This window comes from Gossypium raimondii, chromosome 8, assembly GCF_025698545.1.
Source record: "Gossypium raimondii isolate GPD5lz chromosome 8, ASM2569854v1, whole genome shotgun sequence".
In the NCBI taxonomy this organism is placed as follows: Eukaryota; Viridiplantae; Streptophyta; class Magnoliopsida; order Malvales; family Malvaceae; genus Gossypium; species Gossypium raimondii.
In genome coordinates, this window is record NC_068572.1 from 30,759,419 (window position 1) to 30,770,917 (window position 11,499).

Here is an 11,499-nt window from a genome sequence, read left to right on the forward strand (position 1 = left end):
TGACAAGAATCTAAAGATAATTGAAACAACTAAGCAAGCAAAGAAGATAACCAATATATAAAAAATTAATAAATAAATTATCAGGTGATGAAAATTAATAAAAAATTTGAATAAGGTGGACAAATTGTATTACGATGGGTGACAGTGGTTATAAGGACCCAAAATTATTTTTAAAAATTTAACTTAAACAAATATATTCGATTCGATTTGATTCGAATTCCATCTCACTCGACTCGATTCGAGAAAAATTAAAATAAAATTAAAATGATAAAATGAGATTCGAAAACTCGATTAACTCGAAAATTTTCGATTCGATTTGTTCGAATGCTCACCCCCTACATAGTAGTTATTATTATTATAGTGATATCGCGTGAAAAGCACGCGATGTTGACGACGAGATTGGTACTACTGGATAGAATAGACGCCAGTCTTTGCTTCTGATTCCTAGCTGTCAAAACTCAAACTGGTTGGTTGGGTTTCCTCTTCTTCGCCAATTTCAATTCCCTCTGCCGTCTAGGGTTTTTCGTTTCTTCCTTCCTTCGCTTTCCGATCTCAATAATTGCTTTCACAATATATTTGACACATCCTCAATTTCATTGCAACGTAACAGCATGGTAATATCTCACTTTCATTGGAATTTGCTTTTCTTAATTCTAATGGATTTCCAATTTGACTGTTTATTGAATGTAATTCGGATTTGTTCTTTTTAAAAAGAATTTCCTGATTGGAGCTTTCAAGCCTGCATGTAATATCTCGATCACATTTTCCGACGGAAAATCTCGGAAGCAGGTATTCTTCTCGATCCTCTCAGGTGTAGAATCGTTCAAAAAGAAAATTAAAACTAGACTTTTATTTTTATTGTGATTATTAGTTAAATTTTCACGATTCATGTTGTGGAATCTGGATTATTGCGGTTTGATTAGGTCCCGATGAAAAAGGAAAATGGCAAAACGATTATGGTTTCGCTTTTCCAAAGTAAAGAAAGTATTGCTGGGAAGGTATTTATTAACTTATTTACTTTTAGAAAGATTTTAACAGATTAGGATCAGATCATTGAAGTCGTATTATATTCATAGCTTTGATGATTCATTTATCAACCCTAAACTTTTTGAAGAACTTATCTGCCGCCTTCAGGTTTCCATAGAACCACTTCAAGGAAAGAAAATTGAACATCTTGGTGTTAAAGTTGAGCTCCTTGGTCAAATAGGTTCGTCCTTGCTTTTTGTTCACTGATTCAGTCCAAGCTTTAAATATCATTCTGACATGGTAACTGAATAAGACTGAACTTTTACGTGTATTCCTATTTCTTGTTGAAATGAAGTTAATGCTAACTTTGTTTTTTCTTTCCAGAGATGTATTTTGACAGAGGCAACTTTTATGATTTTACCTCCCTTGGTGCGTATATTTGTTTGCTCTGCCTGGAAACTGTTAGATGTTCTTTTAAATAAATTTCAGTGATTAGTTTTCAGATGCATGTGACAGAGATGCACAAAAGTTTATGATTTAGTTTTCTCGTTTATGATGTGCACAAAAGTTTGGTTTATGCTAAGTTTTTGTAGATTGTTGATTGGTTTGTTTTGTTTGCCACTTTTATATTCTTGATATTTGCAGTACGTGAATTGGATGTTCCTGGGGATATATATGAAAGAAAAACGTATCCATTTGAATTTTCAACAGTTGAAATGCCATATGAAACTTATAACGGTGCAAATCTGCGGCTTAGGTATGGTACCCCCTGCACTAAATCTTTAAAGATAAAATTTTATTCACATCACTTTTAGTCAATTTGATTTGAGTATTTCCTTGATCACTTGATGTATGTTTGTTATGGGTTGTTAAGGCTTATAAATCAGTTGATTATCATAATAATAGTTCTTGGTACTTACCTCAATAAAGCTTAGAAATCATTGAACAAAAAAAAAATAAAGCTTACAAATCACTCTGTTATTTATGTATTATTAAAAGATGTTTATTGTGGAGTTCTAAATAAAATTTTGTTTTGTTGGTCCGCATCTGAGGTTGATGATTTTGAGACTATAATTGGACTACCCATGTTAGAATTTGATTCGTTTCTTTTCTCAGGTATGTCCTGAAAGTGACAGTTAGTCGTAATTATGGTGGAAGCATAGTGGAATACCAGGACTTTATGGTAAGTGTTTTCATCTGCATCCTCTTCCTTTCATTATTTTTCTTTTCAAAATGAGTTTTATCTCCATTTCATTTCTCTTTTTCTTGCGCATTATGGAACCTCACTCTCAAATGCACTAGCAGGATTGTACAAATAAGTGTATCTAAGGTGTGCCATATAAGGGAGAACTTTAAACACTGCCTTACTTTGAAGAGTTGCTTTTCCCTTTTATTCCTGACATTATACTCATATACAAGAAAGCCAACATCAATCTATTTGGCCTTTCATTATGGTTTCAGGACATTTACTATATTGATCATTGTATATTGTTCACCATTGAGTTTCTTTTTCAGTGTTGTGATTGTAGCAACTTATCTTTTGCTTGGTTAATGTGTACGAGGTTCGCAATTATTCTCCACCTCCGTCAATCAACAATAGCATCAAAGTGAGTGCTTGTCATAATGTTAATATAGTGCTTTTCATTGGTATCTTAACTGATTCTTATTAACATTAAATTTTTTCATTTTGAGATTTGTAATGAGTTCACACGGCTTATTTATTGATCAATCCATTTGCAGATGGAAGTTGGAATTGAAGATTGCCTGCACATTGAGTTTGAGTATAATAAAAGCAAGTAAGATTAACATCTATGGATTGTGCTTAAACCTGGCATCATAAGTTGGCTTAGGTTTGTGTGGATTTAGGATTTAAGCTCGTCAGCTTAAACTATTATAAGTAGCAATTTTCCTAGTCGCTTTTTATCACATAGGTTTTGATTGGACATTGTTGGAATCCAAATTGCTCAGGTATCATCTGAAAGATGTTATTATTGGTAAGATATATTTTCTTCTTGTGAGGATCAAGATTAAGAATATGGATCTTGAGATCAGGCGTCGAGAGTCAACTGGATCAGGAGCAAATACTCATGTTGAAACAGAAACGCTAGCTAAGTTTGAGTTGATGGATGGTGCTCCAGTCCGAGGTTTGCTTGTAACTTAAGATTTCTTGCATATTATAAGATCTGAGTTGTGTTTTCTTTTGGAAGGATATGTAGTTAGGCAAACTTTTAGTTTTGATGCCTCAGATACTTCAATTGCTACAGATATATATCATTTTCCTTAAGCATAGTGCTCACAATCATGTGCTTGGTATTGAAGGTGAATCAATTCCAATCAGGCTGTTTCTTAGTCCATATGAACTGACTCCAACTTATCGCAACATCAACAACAAATTCAGTGTGAAGTATTACTTGAATCTTGTTCTGGTGGACGAAGAAGATCGTCGATATTTCAAACAGCAGGAAATTGCGATATATAGGCAGCAGGATTCCTGATTAAGCATCATACACATGTAAACTTGGAATTCCATCAGTAAAGGAGAACAAATGATTAACTGCCTTGCGACACCTCCATAAAGCCTTGAAGCTTAGGGTTAAAACTATCTGAACATAGGGTTGTTTCTTTTGAAGGGCTATAGTGTTTCTTTTCTTTTTTGTGTAGACTATGATTTATTGCAGCTTTGACTCGGAAATGGTCAATGGTGTACATGATTCATGTGTTATTCAGGGGAATATAGTTGCTGTTTCCTACAGTCGTCACTAGCATGAATCATGATCAATTTTGTTTCCCTTGTTGATTTTTTTGTGTGATTCCAATGTTGATGAGCGCTTGTCATCAATGATTCAATGATTTCCTTATTCTGAATTATATACATTATGGTTCATTTATTATAACCTAGCTGTCCATGGTTGCTGTTATTCCTAAGCGATTTCTATTCTGTTCATATAATAATGCTGGTGTAGTGTTTTTCTTCGTGAAACTGGCTCAAGATATCTGATTTACCGCCTTGACTTCTCAATTTCAAGATAAACCGCCTCTTCCCTTCTCAAAGGAGGCTATATTGACTCTGAATAAAATACAATTATTATCATTTATTAAAGATAACTTCATCGATGGCAATGAAACTGGTGTGTGAGAGAGAGAGCAAACAGTAATGGTATTCTACTGAAGCTACTGTGAAGTCACTTAGCTATACATGGGAGATGTAGGCGATCGTGGGTGAAGCATGGTGGGTGCTCATGGCAGAAGTTTCCACTGCAACGATTCCCTGATCTGTTCTATAATTCATCTCACCTTCAAATTCTTTAATGCCTGAATTGTTCGTACCAGAGATTCCTTGGTAGGTGGCATTTCTTTTTATTGTTTGTTTCATTCTCATTTTCATATCATGAATGTGGTTAACGTCGTGAATGTTTGCAAAGGTGGTGGAGAATCTTGATACCGTCGATGTTTGGGGAGAATTTATGTTAATTTTCAAGACTTGAAACAATGGAAAGATAGGGAAAATACGTCTTCAGTATGAGAAAAAAACCCATTAGAACATTATTTCTAGTTCGGTAGCATAAATACGAAAGAAACCAACAGCTGGTACAATGGTCAACCTCTACAAATCCAGCAAGTAAACTTCAAAAACATTACAATACCTAATCTGATACAAGCTGGCTGGCAAAATACATCATGGTTCACAGTTTGCAGGTTCATTGCCAACCTACTAAACATTAAAAAAAAAATACCACCAACTATTCTTTGAGTTCTTAGGTATAAACCTCAGACATCTAACACTCGAGTTTTTTCTTGGAGAGTCAGAGCTTTCTTCTCAGGAATTCAAATCTAGTCCTTGAGACCACGTTAGTCCAAAACCCAACCATTTGCTTTTTAGATTTGCAATACATAACGTTAGCTAGCAAACAAGCAGACTCAGATTAGGCTTACTTTGGATTCGGATTTTTTCGAGTTCGAATTTTTTCAGGTTTGGATTAGCTCAGACTTGAGTTTTTTTGGGCTCAAGACCTTTTAGACTCGAATTTTTCGAATTCGGGCTCGGATCAAGCCAGGGGCTCTGACGGATTCAAATAATATTGAATTTTATAAGTTAAAAATATTTCAATTTTGAATGTAATAATTCATGTTACTTTTATACGATATTTCTAATTCAAAAGAAAAAAAAGCTCTATCATATATAATGAACTGCTACTCTAGGTTCTCACAAAAGAGAATCGTTTCTTTCAATATTCACTCAATGTTCGTTAATAACCCTAGTGATTGTATCTAGTATGCATAATCTGATAGAAAATAAAATATTCAATTGATTTTTCATTGAATGACTATTCATCTACTATACTTTCATGGAAATACAAGCAAAAAAGCTCTATGGAAAAATCATGGTTCAATTTGGTCTTGTCTAAGGGAGAATTAGAATACAGATGTGGGCTAAGTAAATCAATGGATAGCCGCCTCGGTCCTGTTGAAAATACTACTGTAAACGAAGACCCGACTAGAAATGATACGGATAAAAACATCCATGATTGTAGTGACAGCTCTAGTTATTACAGTAAGGTTGATCATTTAGTTGACGTCAAAGACATTCGAAATTTCATTTCTAATGATACCTTTTAAATTAGGGATAGTAACCGGGACTGTTATTCCATATATTTTGATAGTGAAAATCAAATTTTTGAGCTTAACAATGATCATTCTTTTTGAGTGAACTAGAAAGTTTTTTTATAGTTATCATAATTCTAGTTATATGAATAATGGACAACACAATTCAAATTTGTCATGTAAAAACATAAACTATATATATTTAATAAATTTATTTTATTTAAAATAATTAAAGTGCTTATTGTATGTAAATTTTGTCATTCTATGATATTATATGAATTAACAAAAATATCTCATTATTGTTCACTATTATATTATATTAACCATTGAATAAAATTTAGCTTTCTTATTAAATTTATAAAATATTCTAAAATATTTATTCCAAAACTCAAATATATTATACTAAACTCAAACCCAAACAATATACTCCTTATTACCCAAACTCAAAATAAAATAATTATAACCAAAACTATCTCTAAGTGTGACTATAACAACCCATTTTCAGTGAAATCGGAACAATGGTTTCGGGACCACAAATCTGATGAGTAAATTATTATTTTATTTTATTTTAATGCTTACGGGATTATATTAGGGTCGTATTAAAATTTCGTTAAGAAATTTTGATGTTTGCATGATTAATTAAGTGAAAAGAACTAAATTGTAAAAAGTGTAAAAGTGGAATTCTATTAGTTAAAAGGGCTAAATGACTATGAAAATGAAATCAAATGGATTGAAATGGTAATTAGACCATTTGTATGGTTAGTGGATGTTTATGATATGGCTTTGATGAAATTAATAAAGTTTTTAAAGGTTAAAAAGGTAATTAAGTAATTAAAACCTAAAACTAAAGAAAGAAAAATAAGTATCATCTTCATTTCTTCTTCCTCAACTGAATTTCCCCATTAAAGATAGGGCTAGTTTTGGCCAAGCTTCCTTTAGTGTATGTAAGTGTTTTCAAGCCCCGTTTTTAATGATTTTTATGTTTTTGAGGTCGTTTTAGCTTAATCTAGCTAGTCCGGGGGTCAATTAGTAAAGCTGTTAAAGGTTGAGGGTTATGTCATGAATGTTCTTAAATTATTTTTGATTTTAATTGATAGATTATGAATCTTTGTTGAGAAATAAACAAGTTTTGTAAAGTGATTTTTGATGAAATTTGCATTTAGGGATTGATTTATAAAATGGTAAAATTGATGTTAAATTTATAAAATGATGGTTTATTTGGGTTGATATAAGTCCCTAATAAATTTGTTTAGCTTGAATGAGGGATTAAAATGCTTAGATACCAATTTATGAGCTTAAGGACTAAATTGTGAAAAGTTAAAATATTAGGGGCAAAATAGTAATTTTTCATAAATATGAAATGTGGACTAAATTGTATACTATAAGTATTAAGTGGATTTAAATTGTCTATTTAGATCAAGATAAACCACATACGGACCTAGATCTAGGCGAAGCAAAAGCTTCGGATTAGCTCGATTTACCTTCACATCCCTAATAGTCGAGGTAAGTTCGTATAAACAATTATCGTATTAATGTTGTTTAATTTGAATGTTTACTATGTTATTTTAATGTAAATGGATCGATGTATAATCATATTAATGCTATGATGAATTGTTGAATGCTGAGTCCCAGTTGAACCTTAGGAATTCGTAAGATACAAATGACATGTCATTAGGGATTTCATGTATCGGGTGCTAGTCTTAAATGTCCTACCGATGATTGAGGTCCTACATTTTCTCGGATACTCCACAGATTGTGTTAGCAGCTTCATGTAGCTTACATTCTAACCCATAGCTCGTGTGAGCAGACCCATTCACAGCTCGTGTGAGCAATGATGTAAAGGAAAGGAAAGGAAATGGTAAGTGTTCAAATGGAATGTATCATGAACTTATGAAAGGGAATGTCGATTTAAATGATGTGAATAAATGTGTATATTACTTGTTATGGATGAATTCATTTGAACCATGTATAAATGCACTAACTTGTCTATTTTATGATGTTGTATAGGCATTATGCCAAGCTTATGGTTTAGTTGGTATTACAATTGTGCTATTTACATTATGAAATTGAAATGGTAAGTTTTATTTAAGTTATACGAGCTTACTAAGCATTAATTCTTACGTAGTTATTTCCCATGTCTTATAGATTAACGGAAGCTCAATCGATTTGGAAGCTCGTCACACTATCAAGCATAAATATCGGTAGTTTTTGAATGTTTTGGCCAAGGTTATAATTGCATGTATAGGTGGACTTGTAGTGATATTTAGTTGAATGTTTAGTTGATGGTTTGGTATGTATAAGTTGTGTAAGTTAACTTTGTTGGTACATTTGATGCCTTGCTAGTTTGTGTCATTGTGGCTATCTTATGTTGCATGTTTTGAATTGGTATGATTATGGTCAAGTTATGGTATGTTTTGGAAAGTATTGAACTAGATATTGATGTTTGAAATTAGGTAAATTTGATATGTTTAGGTAAGTTTTGATGACTGCATTTGAGGTGCCTTTGAATGGCATATTGGTTAGTTGAATTAGGACTTTTGGAATGGCAAATAAATGTATGTTTTGGCATGGTTTTGGTGCCTTGAAAATATGCACAAATGACCTAAGTGTTCATGCATGAACTGGTATAGAAAATGGCTTGATTTTAGGAAAATTTAAGTCCACACAGCCTGAGACACAGACGTGTGACTCAGCCGTGTGTTATGGCCTGGCGACACGGCCGTGTGTCATATAAGAGTTCCTTTGTATGTAAGTCAGTGAGTTACACGACCTGGCACACGGGCATCTGGGGTAAATTAGAGAGTTACACGGCCTGACATACGGGTGTGTGGGGTAACTCAGAGAGTAACACGGCCTGGCATATGGACGTGTGACCTTACTCAGAGAGTTACATGGGTGAGGACATGGACTGGGACATGCTGGTGTGTCCCTAGTTTGAAGGTTACATAACTTGAGACACAGGCGTGTGTCTCAACTGTGTGGGGCACACAGTCGTGTGACCCCTATTTCCAAAGTTTTGTAACTTTTTCTTAGACTTTCAAATAATTTCAATTTGGTCCCGAATTATTTTTAAAGTTTTTCTAAGGCCTCGAGGGCTCAATTTAGGGACAAAATGTGCATGCATGATTGGTTTATGATATGTTTATGATAGTGTATGAAATTTATGTTTAAATGTTCCGTTTGTACGGTAATACTCTGTAACCCTAATCCAAAGATGGATACATGTTAGGGATGTTACAGTGAGTTTAGTCAACTCCATATCGTTTAAAACACCAGATAAAGAACGCATTTGTGGCAACACTTTGGACAAGAAAGCCTTTATGGAAAAAATATGGACAAGAAAGCCTTTGTGATGAGTACTGAATGTTAAGGAACGCTTTTGTGGCAAAAATCTAGGCAGGAAAGCCTTTGCGGTGAGTATTGAATGTTAAGGAATGTTTTTGTGGAAAACCTCTAGATAGGAAAGCCTTTGTGGCGAGTACTGAATGTTAAGGAATGCCTTTGTGGAAAAACTCTGGACAGGAAAGCCTTTGTGGTGAGTATTAAATGTTAAGGAACACCTTTATGGAAAAACTTAGGGAAGGTAAGCCTATGTGGCGAACCTTTGCAAGGAAATGCCTCTATGACAAATCTCTGAGCATAGAAGCCCTTGTAGCTATCTTTGAAAAGGATCGCCTTAATGGCGTAGTCTAAAAAATAACCGTTGTGGTAACCATTTGAAAGAAAGGCCTTTGTGGCAGACTCTGAACGAAGAGAAAGGAATCTATGGAAAATTTTAAAGGAAAAGTTTTGTATAAAGTGTTAAGGTGAACCCCGTATGGTATCAAGGTAAGAACAGAGAAGCTTGAGTGCGCCAGTGTAAGTGGTGAGCCAAGAGTATCCTGTCTGTAAGGTCCTCTAAAGTGGGAATGGTTAAAGGAGTCATGAGAGGTAAGTTATGATCTTAGCATTTAATGTGACACCAATGGCAAGATGAATGGAACCTTAGAGATGTATCTGTCAAAGAGAAATCAAAGAAAGGATACAAGAAGATAGAAGAAAATAGAGTTTTCGAACATGATTCAGGTAAAAGAAGGTTTACTCACTAAGTTCGCATGAACTTACTTCTGTGCTTTTATGTCACAGGTAAGCTGAGATGGGACTATGCCAAGAGAGACAATGCCAGGGCTATGCCAAGGGTGTGGCGAGTTGGGCTGTTATGCATACACAGCGAGCTTGGGCTGGCATGATCAAGTCTGATGGGAATAATGTAAGCAACTGAGAGAATCATTTATAAGGCTTAGGATTATATATAGTCCATGTCAATGATATGGTCAAGCTAGTGATAGAACCTAGAAATAAATTATTAGAATTATGTAACTAAGTCATACTATCATTATGTAAAGCCAATCATGGTTAATGTAATTATATATTGTGCCTTATATGCAAATTCAGTTAAAAGATCTGTCAATTGAGTTATAAAATTTATGAGTCAGCAAAAATTCTAAAATGGAAAATGTAACACCCGAGATTCATATCTGGTGAATCGGATCAAGTTTAGGGCGTTACACACCCACCATTTTCTTGCATTGTTTTTTCACTTTCATGTAAAACTACCTTATAGAAACCATATTTAAACCAAACCTCATCTCTATTCTCTTTATCCACATACCTAGGGTTTGAGCTTTAGTGTGGGAAGGTTGAGCTAGAGAGAGAAGATAGAGCTTTTGGTAAGAGTTCATGATATCTTAGCATTCCATCATCTCAATTCATGTTTAAATGCTTTGGAATGGTTCTTGAGCCATTATTATGATTAATAAATGTTATTTTAATATTTTTTGAAAATTGTTGATTTTGGTTTCTAGAAAGGGAAAGGAAAAAAGTGATGGATTGAAGGCCTTAGAGAAGCCTCCATCCATTTTGTTACTTTTGGGAAAGGCAAGTTATCATGGAACTTACTATACTTTCATGTTTTTGTGTATACTAATTATTTTAATGTATTTACTGTATTATTTGAATGTGAAATTATGGTAGGAAGATCAATATAGTTAATATGATAGGCAAGATAGCATGAAAACATGGTTATTACTTTAAAAGGTATATTTATTGGTTTTGATAATAAGAAATTTGAAATAGGATTTTACATGTGTACAATAACATGGCTAACTTGCATAATGTGAATAAATGTTGGGATCATGAGCTATGTAAAGTGGAAAACATGAATGCCTAGGAACGTTCTAAATTTAGACAAATGAACTTGTTGTAAATTTTGACTAGATATTTGTGACCATGTAAACTTGGTAGAAATGCTAGGATATAGTTGACATTCCAATTTGGGTCATACGCACATTTATTGTAACAGTCCGTTTTCAGTGAAATCGGAACAGTGGTTTCGGGATCACAAATTTGAAATTGAAAAAAATATTTTATTATTATTTTATTGCCTACAGTATGATAGTATCACCGTATAAAAAATTTCGTTAAGAAATTTTACCAATTACATGCTTAATTTGATAAAAAGGACTAAATCGCGTAAAGTGAAAAAGTTGAGTTCTAATAGCTAAAGGTATTAAATAGCTATATAACTATAAAGTGAAGGTCCTTATATGGTAATTAGACCATTAGAGTTGATAGTGGATTTTAATGGTTTGGCATTATTGAAATTTGAATGAATTATTAAGGTTAATTTTGGAAATTAGTAATTAAAGTTATAATTAATTAAATAAAACAAACTATTATCATCCATTATCATCATCTTCCACCGAATTTGAAGAGAAAACCTAGCCATAGAAGCTTGAAGTTTCAACAAGCTTATTTTGCTCAATTAGGTATGCATTTTTGTCCCATTTTTTATGATTTCTATTTCCGGGATCATTATAGCTTAATCTAGCTAGCCCGGGGACTAATTTGTGAAATTGTTAAACTATTAGCATTTTACCATTGATGCATGTA

General features: G+C 33.4%; 1 protein-coding gene across 1 annotated transcript; it reads left to right on the forward strand.

The window, feature by feature from the left end:
• The first annotated feature begins 428 nt into the window (after positions 1 to 428).
• LOC105791209 (vacuolar protein sorting-associated protein 26A) lies at positions 429 to 3,891 on the forward strand. Its single transcript, XM_012619174.2, has 11 exons — positions 429 to 614; positions 715 to 789; positions 924 to 998; positions 1,135 to 1,207; positions 1,351 to 1,395; positions 1,612 to 1,723; positions 2,083 to 2,149; positions 2,529 to 2,573; positions 2,707 to 2,762; positions 2,935 to 3,110; positions 3,286 to 3,891. The coding sequence occupies exons 1-11, from the start codon at positions 612 to 614 to the stop codon at positions 3,459 to 3,461; spliced, it is 903 nt and encodes a 300-aa protein (XP_012474628.1). The 5' UTR covers positions 429 to 611; the 3' UTR covers positions 3,462 to 3,891.
• The last annotated feature ends 7,608 nt before the right edge of the window (positions 3,892 to 11,499 follow it).